The sequence below is a fragment of the Dioscorea cayenensis genome, chromosome 3 (genome assembly GCF_009730915.1).
Source record: "Dioscorea cayenensis subsp. rotundata cultivar TDr96_F1 chromosome 3, TDr96_F1_v2_PseudoChromosome.rev07_lg8_w22 25.fasta, whole genome shotgun sequence".
NCBI lineage: Eukaryota > Viridiplantae > Streptophyta > Magnoliopsida > Dioscoreales > Dioscoreaceae > Dioscorea > Dioscorea cayenensis.
The window spans coordinates 3164087-3180736 of NC_052473.1; the positions used below are offsets into that span (position 1 = coordinate 3164087).

General features: G+C 35.6%; 2 protein-coding genes across 3 annotated transcripts; one reads left to right on the forward strand and one right to left on the reverse strand.

The window, feature by feature from the left end:
- Window positions 1-3719: 3719 nt before the first annotated feature.
- Window positions 3720-9382, forward strand: LOC120254680 (flavonol 3-O-glucosyltransferase UGT89B1-like). Of its 2 annotated transcripts, none has more exons than XM_039262749.1 (2): window positions 3720-5254; window positions 9263-9382. In XM_039262749.1, the coding sequence occupies exon 1, from the start codon at window positions 3849-3851 to the stop codon at window positions 5250-5252; it is 1404 nt and encodes a 467-aa protein (XP_039118683.1). In that variant the 5' UTR covers window positions 3720-3848; the 3' UTR covers window positions 5253-5254; window positions 9263-9382. The 2 variants fall into 2 exon arrangements, with proteins under 2 accessions (XP_039118683.1, XP_039118679.1); XM_039262745.1 differs by lacking the exon at window positions 9263-9382 and adding an exon at window positions 7939-8332.
- Window positions 9362-14709, reverse strand: LOC120254670 (protein NRT1/ PTR FAMILY 6.4). Its single transcript, XM_039262737.1, has 5 exons — window positions 14521-14709; window positions 14310-14427; window positions 13341-13558; window positions 12301-12848; window positions 9362-10330 (listed from the first exon to the last, which is right to left on the reverse strand). The coding sequence occupies exons 1-5, from the start codon at window positions 14521-14523 to the stop codon at window positions 9463-9465; spliced, it is 1755 nt and encodes a 584-aa protein (XP_039118671.1). The 5' UTR covers window positions 14524-14709; the 3' UTR covers window positions 9362-9462.
- Between the last annotated feature and the right edge of the window lie 1941 nt (window positions 14710-16650).

Consider the following 16650-nt stretch of genomic DNA (forward strand, 5'->3'; position numbering starts at 1 on the left):
ACCATTTCTAGCTGCTTTTTTATCGTATTCTTCGCTTTGGCATGAAGAATAATGCTCAGATTCTTGTTTTTTTCATTGTCAAGGACAACGACATGGAAGTGGCCACTCATAATTATCTGGAGGATGACGATGTCCACTTCATGCAAGTTGCGCGCAGCATCTCCAATCATAGCCATCGTGGATTCATGTGCGCCGTCGCCCGCTTTGACACGTAACAAAGCCAGGTGGCCGTGTGATGGAGCGCGCCTCTTATAACGATATGGCACTACGCTCATCGCTCTTTTGCAAGATACATACGAATCGCGTCCATCACATCGCTCGCGACCATCTCCTTCCCCTCGAGCAGGTCGAATAGATTGGCCCGTGTGGTGCTGACAGAGTCATTCTTCCACACAATAGTGCTGTGGTTGAACGGAACTCGGTCATCAAAATCTGGCAAGCCTGCATGAGAGTTGCAGTGACATCCTCGCCTAGTGCCGCTGGGAGCCGCCACGCTCAGGTCGACATGGTCGGGGGAAGCCACGGCTCGAGGCGGGGTGGGGAGGGCTTCTCCACCTCGACGAATGCATTTTGGCTCGGAAGCGGGAGAACGAGCGCCCAGGGCAAGCAAGGGAAGAGGTCGCCTCTCATCTTGCCTTTGAGCAAGCTGGTTCGGAGCAATAGCATCCAACCGACGGTCGGCTCGAACAAATACTTCTTCATCAAGATTCGCCGAATCCCATCTCAGAAACTAGCATGTGTAAAGCAAACAATCTTAGCGAAATTATTTAGTTTAAACAATTAAAACTATATTTACACACGTAACTCGTGATATTTAAACGTTATAACCTATTGTGTTAAACGAAAGAACAAACAAATTAAACATTAAACTAAAAAGTTTAAGCGGTAGTTGAACAAAGTTAAACGGTAAGTTATAATGTTAAACGATAGATGAATAAAGTTAAACGGTAAATGATATGGTTAAACGTTAACGCTCTACGATTAAACAAAATATTTTTTTGAATTATTACCTCTTTTTCCTTCGAGAGATGACAAACTCGTCTCTATCGTCGCTTGCTTCCCAGTAAGTATTTTCACCGTAGCACAAAGATCCTTGGGATCTTCGCAGAACGGACTTTCTTTCCGGTTCCGGTCACTCAGTAAAACCGAGATGTTAAGCGCCACCGCAACCCTTAACATACCCGGTGTTGGTCTTCTTCCCCACGAGCATCTAGATTGCACTCGGGTAGCGGCATGTGGTATGTCCTCCATAAGCCACTTGTGCGTCGCTATGCCCACGCGTAGCGCCCCATTCCGGTAGATCATCGACATAATCAACGATCCGAGCTTAGGGAACCGAGCGAGAGGTATTTGGGAAGAGGATTGTACCCTGGGAGGTACACCATCGATGGTTTGGCAAAATTCTCCTCTCTCCCTCTCGTCCAACGAGTTCGTCGAAGAGTGCTCCCGATGGAGTCTCCGTGTCTCTCGTACGCCTTCGATAAATACCTCTCTCGAAAGTCGACCGTGTTTTTCTTCTTCGAAACACGATCGCCTCCCCATCGCAACGCAGGCCAAGAACGATTGCCACATCTTCGAGCCTAAAAGTCGCGATGCTTTCCCGATCCCGAATTTATTGGTGCGGTTATCGTATCTCTGCAACGAGAGTCAAGAAGGGCCCGCTCTTGGTATACTGACTTCCAACTCGAGAATGTCTGCGAATCGGTGTCCTTCGGATGATCTCCCGAGTGTCGAGGATCATGTGAACTTTCAATTCGACCACGGTCTCCACTCACAGGGTGTCAAGTAGCATCGCCCATTAACTAGATCGACCGCCATAATCACAAGCTCGCGACAATAACAAAGACATTGTTAAGCGGAAATGTAATTTGTTAAACCAGTAAACACTCGCTCTTAAACACTAATATCATTTTTAAGCAAAGTGACGTATACTATTAAACGGAGATACAAATAATTAAACGGAGACGAACTAACTTAAACGGTAAAGCTCATTGTTTAAACGGAGACCTCATTTTTTTACAATCGCAAAACATATCAACCGAAAGTGGTAAACGTAGATTATAAACATTACACAAAAGCACAACAATCGGAAAACCATTTCGATCAGTATACGTGACGAAAATGTAAAACAAAAACAAAAACCCTAGCCGAGACATCTCCCTGCAGACTAACAAAAACCCCTGAAACGATTAATCCCCCCGAAAGCTTTGATGTCTTCCAACAAAAAAACAAAATCACAAACCAAAAACCGAAAAATGTCTCTTCGTAATGTAATAGTTAACAAAAAAATCATAATGAATACCTTAGACCGCAGAAAGTGAAAATCGTCGAATACTTGCACGGGACTTCTTCTTCGAGACGCGTGGAAAGGGAAGAGTCGGGTGGGAAGAGAAGAGCTGGAGACGCGAGTTGAGCTGAGTCGCGAGTTGAGAGAAGACAAACAATTGTAATGCCTAAGAAAAACCCACCCACTTCCTCTCACACCGCCGAAATGGGTGCAGCCACGACTTCCCGTGCAAAGGCATTTTCGTCCATAAAATTTTAAATACACTCGCTTTAATGTCAGTTCACGTACTTTGGGGGTTTCAAAATCATGGAGTTGAAAAGGAAGGGGTTTTTGAGTATTCCGAAACTATGGGGGTTTGTTTGGCAATTTGGCAAAGTTGTAGGGTTTTTTTAGCAATTTCCACTTGAAATGATTATCATATTTTTATTATTCTCAATTAAAATAATAAAATTATAAAAATCAAGAGACACTGTGGGTAGGAGAAAACATTCTCGGAGAACATACCAAGGTTTAAAAGCGAGAGAAGAACTCAAAGAGACAGAGATTTCACAGTAGATAAAATAGATAAATAGTATAGAGAGAATGCCAGATGATTGTACATTATGTGTTTAACTAATTTTAATTTAACTGGAAGTCTTTAACGGTTGTAATCTATTAGATAGTGTATATAATTAATTAAATGATTCAAATCAAGATACCATGTAGACTAATATATTAATGTATTATTATTTATAAGTCCACTCACAGATCAGTACAGTTGAAGCGAACTAATATACTCGAGACCGTCGGGCAGCAAAGCCTTAAAATTTATTTTAAAAAAAAAGCTAAAATATTTGCATAAACATCAACGTAAGCCCACTTCTCCGCACTACTCCACTTATCCCCGTACGGTCCGTACGTTTAGATATATAGATATATATAAATATAGTTTTTGTTTTGCACGCACATGCAAAAGTTCAAAACTATCTTTTTTAAGTATTCTTTTTCTTGAATCATTTTATTATAAAATTCAGTTAAAACACAAAATTCTTTTGAATTAATTTTTTTTTTTTTACAGATAACTGCTAATTATATATATATATATATATGTGGAGTATATATTTAGTCAAAAATTTAGTCTCTTAACACAAAATTCTATACATTAGATATTCATACAATTAGTGAGAGGGTTCTAATTCCGACTCTCATAAATAATGGGTATAAATAGTATAGAGCTAAATTTTTCATATGTACTTATCCTGATACGTTACTTAGCAAATAGCAATGCTCATTTTAATTAAAAAAATTATTAATTTATTTTAATAAATAAATTTTATTCATTTACATCTTCCTAATAAAAAATTCAACTTAAATTTTTTTTAAGCATATTAAATCATTTTCCACCATCAAAAATAAAAATAAAAAAAAAAAAGAAAAAGAAACACACCTAAAGTCTTCAGTCTTCTCAAGTCTTCTCCTTCTCTCTCATCACTCTCCAAAGCTTCATTTCAACTCATCAATGGCGGAACACTAAAACCCTCCACCTTCTCTCTCACTCTCCAAGATTCATTTCAGTCCATCAATGGCGGAAAACCAAGACCCTTCTCCACCTCTCCATCTCCTAGTAATCCCTTTCCCAGCCCAAGGGCATCTCCTCCCTCTCCTCCACCTCCTCCACCACCTCTCCAATCTCCTCCCTTCTCTCTCCTTCACCATCGTCTCCACTCCATCCAATCTCCATCTCCTCCAACCCTTCCTCTCTTCCACCCCATCCGCCACTCCTCTCCTCCTCCCTCTCTCTCTCCCCCCTTCCTTCCACCATGTCCGCACTCTCCCCTCCCCTTCCGACGTCTCTATCCTCATCCACGCCCTCTCCCTCCTCTCCGACGACCTCCTCCTCTGGTCCCGCTCTCACCGCCCCACCGCCATCATCTCCGACTTCTTCCTCCCTTGGACTCACCATCTCGCCACCGACATCGCCGTTCCCAATCTCGTCTTTTACAGCACCGGCACTCTCCTCATCTCCATCCTTCACCGTCTCTGGATCGACCTCCCTCTCCCCTCCCACTCACCCATCTCCTTCCCTTCCATCCCTGGCTCTCCTTCCTTCCCTTTCTCTCACCTACCTTCTCTCTACCGCCGCTACCTAGCCGGCTCCGGCTCACCGGAGTGGCAATTTGTAAAAGACGAGATGATCGCCGGCGATTCCGCCTTCGCTGCCATCATCAACACCTTCGACGCCATCGATGGTGTTTATCTATCGCATCTGAAGAACGAGATGAGATTTTCTAGGGTTTTCGCCGTCGGCCCAATCCACCCTGGATTCAATCGTGCTGATCCAATGCCGGAGGAGTTATCAACGTGGCTGGATGATTCTCCGGCGAGATCCGTCGTCTATGTTTGCTTCGGAAGCCAGTTCACGCCGGGGATCGAACAGGGCTTGGCGTTGGCGAACGCGCTGGAGCGAAGCGGAACTCGATTCGTTTGGTGTGTTGGGAACGATTGGGTCGCCGGAGATCGGAAGTTGGTGCCGGAGGGGTTTGAGGAGAGAGTGAAGGGGAGAGGGATGGTGGTCCGGGGATGGGCGCCGCAGGTGGAGATACTCCGGCACGGCGCGGTGGCGTCGTTCTTGACGCATTGTGGGTGGAATTCGGTGCTGGAAGGGATTGTGGCCGGAGTGATGCTGATGGCGTGGCCGATGGAGGCGGATCAGTTCTTGAATGCGAAGGTTTTGGTGGAGGAATTGGGGGTGGCGGTGATGGCGTGCGGTGGAGGGCCGGAGATGGTGCCAGATGTGGAGGAGTTGGGGAAGATGATGGCGGAGTCGGTGGAGAAGAAGGAGGGTCGGTGGATGGAGATCAGGAAGAGAGCTTGGGAGATGGGGAGGATGGCGGAGGAGGCAGTCGGAGAAAGTGGGAGCTCGTTTAGGGATGTGGCGGAGCTGGTGGTCCAGCTTAAGGAGCTTGCGTTGCGCCGCACTCTTTGAAGGTACTCTGTGTGTGCTCTTAATCATGTGTGTGCTCTTGCTTTTAATATTTTACTGTGTTTTGTATCTAGATTTCTTTAATAATAATAATAATAATATTAATATTATTATGATAAAATGGTATTAAATTTTTTTAAAGTGGTGTTTGGTTAAATATAATTGTAAATATAGTGGATTTTTTGTTATGATATTATTAGAAAATACATAAATTTTAAAATATATTGCAATATTTTGTTAGATGTAATTGAGGATGCTGTATTATAAGATTTTGTATTTGGTTAGAGAAATACATGGATCCCTTCAACTGTTTTTTTTCTTTCAATCTATATATTATAATTATATTAAAAAATCACTAGAATTAACTACTATTTAGTTCATTAGTATTAGGTCCTCTGTATAGAGTATTCATTCTGTTTAAATAGTAGATTTGAATCCTAGCTCATATTAGTATGAACTCTTGTTACATTTCATTCAAGCAAAGACTAAGCTCAATTCTTCGAGTGTGGTGTCTGATGCATAGGGCTGGAAACGAGCCGAGCCGAGTCGAGCTTTGCCTTGTTCAAGCTTGGCTCGTTACTATTTAATCGAGCTTGAACTTGAGCCGAGCTTTCTTCGAGCTTCATTTTTTATGTTCAAGCTTGGCTCATTACTGTTTTAACCGAGCTCGAGCTCTAATCGAGCTTCTTTCGAGCTTCATGCTCGAGCTCAACTTGTTAAAAAAATTCGAAGCTTAGACTTGACTAGCTAACTTGATTAAGGCTTGACTATTTTTTTTTATATTTTATTTTTTATTTAGTAAACTTATTTAATGAATCATTATCAAGTGTGACTCAACTCGATTTGAGTTTGATTATATTAATGATTGTTACAAATAAAATTGTAAATGATACTATAAACGAGCTTTTAATTATACAATAAACGAGTTCTTCACAAGATTTAATAAGCCGAGTTTGGTGGTGTTCAAGCTTGGCTCGTTTATCTTATGAGCTCATTTAACTTAATGAACTAGTTAACCTGAGCTTTTAATGAGGTTAGCCTTTGAATAGTAGTTTATAGCCCTATATGTGTAACTCAAATTGACAACAATAACATAATCACATATACACCTTAATATACATATACATATATATATATATATATATATATATATATATATATATAAACGAGCTCACAATTGAGCTTATAAACGAGCTTGTTCATGAGCTTGGTCACGAGCTGTGTTCACGATCCAAAACGAGCCGAGCTTTTGGCTGCTCAAGCTTGGCTCGTTTATTAATCGAGCTTGAAAATGATGTTTAAGCTTGGCTCGTTTACAATATGAGCTAAACATGAACGAGCCTTTATCGAGCCAAATACTGAGCTACTCACGAACGGCTCGGCTCAAATACACCCCTACTGACGCATAGCTTGTTAAAAAAACAAATTCAAGAATGTTTTTAAAATGGATAGATAAGTGCTTTATTAAAAATAAGAACTGCATGCCAACATTACATGAAATAGCAGCAATAAAATACATGAAAACAAAGATAAACAAAAACATAATAGAATTATATGTAAAGGGGAGCCACACTTCTTTCCATCAGGAATGAAGGTAGTTTTGACATGAGGACCTCAATGACAAAGCAAGGTGGCATCCGAGAAACAATCATTTGGAGTAGATTATTTGTCCTAGGTGGTAGGGGTAGCTCAGTAGGTGATCTTAGGAAGTCCAATCAATGTTTGACAGCTGCAATTAATTGGTCCAACTTTTTTTAAAATTTGTTGTCTTTTTTTTATTGGTAGAAGAGCCTGATCTTTCATGAATTAAAATGTATTATTACCTTGAAGTGTAGTTTGAGAATTTAGTTTTGTAATATGATTATACTACCGTCTAAATCTTTTGTATACCAAACAAATCAAAATAAAATATCTGTTAATATGGTGTACGTCCTAACATTCTTAGGAATCAGATTCCATGTAGAATTAAATTCTTAGGGTTTAGTTGGGTAAGCACATCTTGCAACCTATAAGTGAAAACCCCCAAAATGTGTAGCATCCCGGAAATTAAAATTTATAATTAAATTCACAATTAAAAATTTTGTTGTTGTCTGTATTTATACTAAAATAATTTAATTATTGAGTAAAAAAAATTTTAAATAGTCATTAAGTAGTTACAAGGGTTAAAACAAAAATGATATAAATGTTAGAGGTAAATATATAAAAAAAAGGATAATATTGAATTAAAGAAAAAACATCCTTGTGATCAATGTGCATAAACAAACATCTATATATAGATTTGTTCTTAACACTAGATTATTCTCTTATTTTCTTCACAAAGCCGTTGATTTTTCTCTATTCACATTCAATATCGATTAACAAGAGAACAAGATAAGAGTGAAGTAGAGGGTGCATGATTTTCTTACCTATATTTTATGAAGATATTGAATATGTTATTATTGTTTTGGATTAATGGCATAGTAAAATTTGTGTTGTATTATGATAAGACGTGAATGGAAGAAAATAACGGGAATATGTGATCAAAAGAAATTGGATTGAAATTTGAAATATGGGATAATTAGAAAAAGGTAGATGAGTAGTGCTTGCCTGTGTCCTTTGGGCTAAAGATTGATATTATGTGTTGTGATTTTTTGTTTTTTTCTGCACCTACATATAGGTGATGATACGGTACTGATATCTATTAATACAGGTGATGATAGGGTGCCAAGGTACTGTGTCCTTACATATAGGTGATGATAGCAGTACTTGGGGTTGATGTTATTGGGATGCGTATTCATACATATAGGCGACGATAGCGCATGCCGGGGAGAACCATTAGGCCATGGGACATACCTAGCCAAGTTAAGTAGAGCTCAAATAAATAAAAAGAAATAAGAGATGGCGGTAGAGAAAAAAAATAAATAATTTGATAATTAAATTGACATAATGAACTGTTTGTTTGTTTTTCTTGATTTGACAACTGAAGTGACATGTTCATTATTGGTGTAATTGCTATGATTGTTTGTATATTATTAATTGTGTATTATTATATGATTACCTACACAATAGCATAAGAATAATATTAACTGAGTCGGCAGCTCACCCCTTGCCACCAAATTTTCGGTGTAGACGATTGAGGTTTGTTTTGGTCAGCCGAAAAGAAGGGGTGTTACAAAATGTCTTAATACTATTTTGAAAAATGATTCAATGGTATTGTATAGACGTGGTCATTTGAATTATTGTGGTTTCTGCCTTAAGAGAAAAATATGGTGATAGGTTTTCCAAGATTTTTTATATCTCATGAAAGACCTGAAAATTATGTGATTAAGGAGGAAGCCAAGGAAAGTCTTCAGGGGAGGGCATTGCATAGGGTAGTACTTCTGCCATGTTGAGACCCTTTCTTACTTTTCTCTATCTATTTGTTCCCAAGTATTATAAGTTGCTTGAATGAATCTTCTGATAAATGATTTCCTTTAATGCTGCTCAAATTCAATGTCATTGGAATTCAAACAACTGCTATGAATGTTTCTATGATCACATGTTTGAGATCCAATACATGTACTGTTTACTGAGGCTTGTTTTTTCAAGGGATAAATACTTTTTACTGAAACTTGTGCATTGAAAATATTCAGTTTCTTATCAATCTTGCAGGCAATTGCTATCAATGTGTATATATATTCAAACTTGAGGTTTGGCTTCTATCAGCTTGACGGTTAGATCAAGCCCATATCTTGAATCCTGACAAACTAGAAAAAAAAACCATAGCTCTTTGCATTCCATGCTTCTAGAGATAAAACAAACGAACTAAAAATAGGAACCCTGCAAAATTATACATTGATACTTCCCTTAAATTACTCATCTTTCATTGCGTGACTGAGTCTTCTGATACTCGAATGATTTCCTTCAATGGTCCTCAAATTCAATGTCAATTGGATTGAAGAACTGCTGTAAATGTTATTAAAGATACCATGTTCAATATCCAATATGTTTACTTCTTACTGAAAAACTTTTGCTGTTTCTTTATCAATGTGCAGGCAAATTGTTATTGATGTGTATATGATTTAAAAAAATGAATCTTTGAAGCTTTTAGGTTGGTTAGATTGAGCCCGAATATCCGAATTACCGACAAACTAGGGGGAAACTGTAGCTCTCTGCATTTCATGCTTCAAGAGAACAGCAAACAAACAAGATAGCATATTTATACGACAAACCGAAACAAGAACCCTGCAAAGATTTACACATTGATACTTTCCTTAAAATTATCTTCCTTCCATTCATCAAGTTCACATCCACCCTGGTTCTTCACTTCAACCCTTTGCACCTTATACTGATGCCTGCTAGCAAATCCTAGAAACACCAAGAAATTGATCACCCCAAGCACTGCCAACATCCAATAGAAGTAATCCAACCTCCCTTTGTTCAAGTTATTCTTAATCCACCCTCCATTTGTAGCCTTATCCACAAGAGAAACCAACAAACTACTCAAGAAGAACCCCATTGACAGGGTTGCCAAAAACAGTCCAGTGCTCATAGATTTCATCCTCTCTGGAGCTTCTCTGATGAAGAACTCAAGCATCCCAACATAAGCAAATGCTTCACCAGCCCCAACTAAGAAGTACTGAGGTACTAACCAGAATGCACTTATTGCATTCCCATCCATAACAAATGACTGTCTCCTTTGTTTCTCAACAATTGCAGATGCAACCATTGCTATCAATGAGAACACTAGTCCTACTGCAACTCTCTGGAGGCTTGTGATCCCTTGTGCATTGTGTGTAAAACGGCGAGCGATGGGGACAAGGAGTTTTTCATTGAGCGAAGTGAAGAGGAGGATGGTTATGAAGAGGAAGACGGAGAGCGAGCCGGAAGGGAAGACGAAGGAACCGATGTTTCGGTTCATGTATGTGGCTTGTTCTACTGAGAATGTGGTCATTTGGGAGTAGATTGTCCAGAAGAGAATGCAGGTGGACCAGATGGGGAGAAGCTTGAGTATCATCTTCACTTCTTCTACTTCAGTTACTGTTGATGTTGAACTTGGATCAGAGATTCTGTTTGTTGTGCCATTGGAGGTCTCCTCTGTTATTGCTGCTTTGTTTAGACATCTGCATGGCCAAATGAACACCAAGGTTATGTTGCATGTCTTGCTGATTCTAAAATCTTAAATTTATTAGGAATAGAGTGTAAGAATTGTGAAATATAAACTGAGATTTGTTGTAATTTGGTTGTATATATATATATATATATATATATGAGCTTATATCTTCTTCCGAATTACTGTCTGTGGGGGCCGTTGAATCAATATTCAACACCCTCCCTTAAATCCTCCCCTTCACGCTCTTTTTTATTACGTCTGTGAATGATGTTTAGTATATGTATATATAGTTATAAAGTTTTTAATTTTAGTGTTTCAGTGTAAGATTTTTTTTATTATAATAATAAAACAATAAGCTAACATAATATAACACAAATGGGTTGACCATTTTTCCAATGAAAAATTAAATATTTAAAAAAAAAACTTTAGTTTTGCAAATAAATATAAAAGATTTTTTTTCTTTTATTTTACAAGAAATACTGTTAAATAAAATATTTGAATTCAGTTGAATATCATATGCAATATTTGCCAGTTCAACTACTATATTTAACATTTTATTTTGCAAAGAAATTTTTTTTTTCTTACATTTAGTATTAACATTAAAAATATTTTATGTATTTTCTATGACAAAAAAAAATAAAAATAAAAAATAAAAACTTTTCTCTAACTTTTCTTCTCAGTTTCCCCACGTCTTTATCTACCCATATATGGACATGATTCCTGACTCTATTCATAGATAAATTGCCCCCACAGACAAAGAGCTTGAAGACAATAATAAGGCTTTGTTTTTTCATGCACAGTATCACATGTTGGCTACATCACTAAAGATTTCATGCATCTTGTTATCTATGCACATTCCATAACAATAATTTAGTATGCCTGTCTTTGATTATCATTTAATTATTTCATTGTAATTCTCTTGTACATCTACTTGTTTTTTATTTTTATTTATTTATTTATTTATTTTTATGGAGTGATCATGAGGACAAATATCAATATATGTTAAATAACATAAACTTATCCCTATAATTTCAAAGAAGATAACTCACATGATTTATGTAGGTCATGGTGTGAGATCACCAAGACAAACTAATTAATTAATAGGTGCAAAAAGCTATGAAAGTATAAATGATAGAATGATAAGTCTCACCTAAAAAAAACCTTATAAACAAAGAAAAAGAAAAAAGAATCAAGATATTGTAGAGGTGCTCAAGTGATCCTCTTGTGTCTCTATGATTTTGAAGTTCATGCACCAACCCAACCAATAATTCATGGTTGGCCTTTCTTGTAGTACATCTTCACATGCATTCTTTCTATTTGTCCCAAAGTGTGATGCCATGACTCAAAAGTATGAATCTAGCATGCCTACATTGATGTTCTAGAATGTCCTCATTTTATTGATTTAGTTTCAAGTTATTGATCTTTTTCACCTTTCATTTGAGTGATAATTACTTGCCAACCTTAGTCTTATACCTAATATTAGTAATTTTCTTTAAAAAAAATCAAATAGTGTAAAAAATAAGTTATTCATACTAGAAAGTCTTGAATGACCCCTTCAATACGGCAATTGATATTTTTATCTCCCTCTCAACTCAACAGTTAGAAGATTAGAATGTTATTTGTGTCGGTCCACATTTATTAAAAAAATAAACTATTTTTAATTAAATTTATATTTATCTAATCTTAGATCAAACCTAATGACTTTTAGAAAATTGACCCGTTCAAAACTAAAAACCTAATGACTTAGAAAATTGACCCGTTTAAAACTAAAAAAAGCTTTCATGGTTACTAATGAAAAATTTAAAAAAAAATTATTAAAAAACATGATATGTATACTATTTTGGTATGCTTCTAAAATATTGGGGTATTTATTTACATTTGTTAAGACTTAGTAGCAAAAATATGTAGATAAATGAAAATTCATATAGAAATTTAAAAAGATTAAAATGAAATTTTCCAAAGATGGACAAAGTGATGTACCTAAAATATTCAGTGTAAGGGACTTTGGATGTGTGGTACTCATTGAGCAAGCTTGGATGATCAGGATAGGCAACATATCTCTTCTTCCATGCATTCACCACCACCCTCCAAATCACTGCCAAAGGGCTCCCTTTCGGTCTCCGGTACCGATACAACGGTGTTCCGATGAGTAATATCATCACTGCCATCACCATTGTCGCCCCAGATACACCGTAACCCCATCCTCTACCTACATTGTCTTGCACATACACCAGAACTGTTACCGCAAATAATGATCCAATACTGATGCAAAAGTAGAACCTATTGAAGAAAAAAATCATGGCTTTTTCTTCTTTAGGGTCCCGGTGATCGAATTGATCAGATCCGAAGCCAGAAACGTTGGCTTTGATGCCACCGCCACCTGTAGCGATGGTGTAAAGAGCAATAAAGAGTAGTACAAGTTGCTTGCCGCTTGCCGGAATACAGTTATGGTGGTTTTGTCGATAATTGTCGCATTCTGGTGGCCTCATATTATTTAAGGTGGTCGCTATTGTCAGTAAAATCACCCCCTGTAATATACATGTTATTATTAATTTTTTTTTAAAAAAAAAATCCAACGGTGTGAAATTGTAAATGATAATTTTGTAGTTGATATCAGAATATATATATATATATGTTTTCATTAGGAAGTTTGAAAATTTAGGGATTAAAACAAAAGAAAAGAACAAGTACGGAACATAAGTATTATTTAAAATTTAAAAAAAAAAATAATAACTTTATGATTAAAAGTTCTTTGTCTTTTCTCTCAATGAACTTTTTGAAAAAACATATTAAATTATACATGAAATAATTAGCAAAACGTTAAGCCCTTTATGAAACAAGAAAATCATAATAATTAAAAGATAATGTAATTATAAAAGTGAAAAAAATCATCCAACTACATAAAAGAGTTGGTATTTCACTCATCAATTAAAATTAAATGTTGAATTAATCGAATTATTTACTAATTCATATTTCTCATAAGATAAAAAAAAAAATGAGTGATAGATAAAAAAACATACAACGGCAGTGATAGATGCGAAGATGGCAACCGTAAGATAACGGCCAAGCTTAGCATCAGCCAAGAAGCCAGCAAAGAGAGCAAGAAGGTTGAGTGTGCCCATGAAGTTTGTAACAATGTTGGCAGATTTGGAAGTTGAGAGATGAAGGTCTCCAACTAAGTATGTAACAAGATTCATTGATATTCCCATCACACATACTCTTTCAGCAAACTCACTCCCTGTTCATTACCATCATTAATTGTGAGAAACTATTCGGTTTGTCCAATTTTATATTAAAACCATATTCAAATCATATATATAAATATATTTTTTTCACTACTATATTAATATGTTACTTCTTCTATTTTCCCTGTTTTTTTTTTTTTAATTTTTTTTTTAAACATAGTTTTTTTTAAAAAAAATTACAAACTCTATAAAAAAAGACATACATATAAGATTTACGACCCTCTAAATATAAATCTCTCATCATATAATTTTATAAAGGAAAAAATATTATTTCTCTAAAAAAAAACCATGTAATGACTAGTAAATAGTACTGAAAAATAATATTAAAGGAGCAAAGTTTTAAATCTTCACCCCTCTCATATATTTTGTAATGAGTTATCACGGTACAAATGGTTTATCTTGGCTAATTTTTTCTTTTCTTTTTATTCTTTCTAGAAACACAGCTTGGGTCAAAGACTACATGAATAAATTCAACTTTAACGTTAAACAACTTGACTTATATTCTCTTTGTCCATAATGACTCAATTGAATTAAAACTAAAAAAAATCTTTAAACTGAAAAACTATTGTTATCTCTCTCTCTCTCTCTCTCTCTCTCTCTCTCTCTCTCTCTCTCACACACACACACACACACACACACACACACACACACATTATTCATCTTCTTCTTCAACAACTTGAATAAATCTCACTAAAAGTGTGTGTAGATATATATATGTGTGTGGGTGTGAGAGTATAAAGTTACCCAAGATTAGTCCAGCACCAAGCCAACCACCAGTACGAGACTTATCAGCAGGTTGGCCTTTGAAATCATAGACAGATAAATCATCATCCTCTACTTCATGCACTCCTCCTGCCATCACCTTCAACACAAGAACACCAACAAAATGTTTCACTACAAAAGTAACTATAGCTAACCATTCATCATTCATATATGTAACCATAAATCTTAGTACCATTGTTTCCAATGCTTGTCTTGATACAAGAGAGAGAAAGAAAACTAAAAGTGGAGTTGGAGTAAGAGATGGAGTTGCTCAAATGGAAGCTGGCTGTATGAACTTATAGAGAAAGAGAGGTAGGAGTGTTGGGATGTCAATGATTGGAGAGAAGGTTAGGAGGGATAAGAGGGAGTGGAGTTGCTCATTTGGTTTACTTGTTTGTTTGATTGATTGATTGAGTGTCTAGAGGCAAAAGTTTTATGTGGTGGTGGTGGTGTGGATTTTTTTTTTTTGTGGTCTTCGGAGTGAATAATACTTTGTGGCAATGGGAAGATGCAAAGTTGAAAGCACACTATTCTTTGTTTCTATCTTTGAAATGTGCAAGGTGGCACCTTGTGATTGGTCCATTTTAACCGTCCAAATCTTGAAAATAAATAAATAAATAAAATAATGTGGTATGCATTGCCAAAGAATTTGGTTGATTCACATTTGTTGCAATTTCATTCTTTTCTTTCTCTCCTCTCAAAATGATTTATTTATGTTTAAAATAATTATTTAAATTTAAAAAAATAATAACTCAACATCCGATTTGAAAAATAAATAATCCCTCATCTAAGGTGAAATTGTGATTTCTCAACATCATCCGGTGGAATTTTTCGTATGTTTCTTTTTTTTAGTTTTAACGCTCTTTCTTCTTCCCAATACTTGCTCTCATGTTATAGACTAGTCTATTTCTGATGATTGGCCACTTTGAGTTCTTTTTTGAATCGTTGGTTACTATGTGTTTTTTTTCTTTTATGAAGCGTAATTTATTCAAATTTTTTTAATAAATAAATAAATAATTGCACTAAATATATAAGAAAAATGAATTTGTTTTTTAGGAAAAAATATGAATCATATTAATAATTGCCATGAACATAAATTATGTTTTAATAATGAAAACAACCAAAAATGCCTTTATGAATATTTATTACCGAAAGTTTCTTTCCTTTATCCTTTGAATGATTTTCTAATTTTTTTTCTTTTTTCATTTAATTTATATTGTCTCCATACAAACACACATTTTGAAGAAATTGTAGCCATGTATCTCTTGACCACAAACCTTACTACAGGGAAGCTAGATTTGTCCCACTCTTTGATCAACTTGCCAACACTGCCATGTTTATTGAGTGCACTATTATTTTGTTGTGTTTTTTTTGTGTGACTCTCCTACTTGAGTTGGTTCCCTGAACCATTTGTGGTCCAATGAAATTCAGCCACACACACACACATATATATATATATATATATATATATATTTACATTGATTAGTCATGCCAATCAAAGAGACATTTCTTTCAAAGTAGTTACAAATTTGGAAAATATCAATGAAAACGTGTAGGAAAAGCGTGGAAAATTGTGTGGTTTTTCAATGATTTGGAAGTGGGATTATAAGTGAAATTGGGAAGTGGTGAATTGACATTCAACCAAATGGTTGTTGAATTGATCTTTTAACTCATTGACATTATTTGAAGTGTTTTAGTTAGATTTGATTTTAATTATGTTGAGTAATTTAAATTAATTGATTATATTTGATGTGTTCTTTGAGTGCATGCATGGCTTAGCTCTAGTTAGATCAAATGAAACTTTGAGCATGATATATATGGAAATGTTTGTGTGCAAGTAAAAGAAGAAAATTATTGAAATGATGATTAATTAATTTGTTATTGATCCCACCTCATTGTCAAGTTTATATAAAAATTAATTATATTTTACATGTTTGTTGATTAATTAGTTCACCTAATAACCTTTATATTCTTTAATAAGTAAACATTTTGTATTTATATATATATGATCATATTATTTATGTTTATTTTGTATTTATGTAAAAATAGTATTTATCATGGTTATTAATGCTGACTTAACGTCAAGGTTGCATTTTCATACTTTTTTTTTTGTTGCCCTTGTGGATTTTTATAAAAAAATTTCAAATTATAAATATTATGGCATGTGTTAATGATGTCAAAGATGTCGATTGCCTATTTTGATAATGTTTAAAATTAAAAAATAAAAGTTTTGTTTACGCGGTCAATGATGTGCCACAAAAAAACATACTCGCAACTTTGATAAGTAACTTTGATGCACCACATCAATAACTACATATGTAAA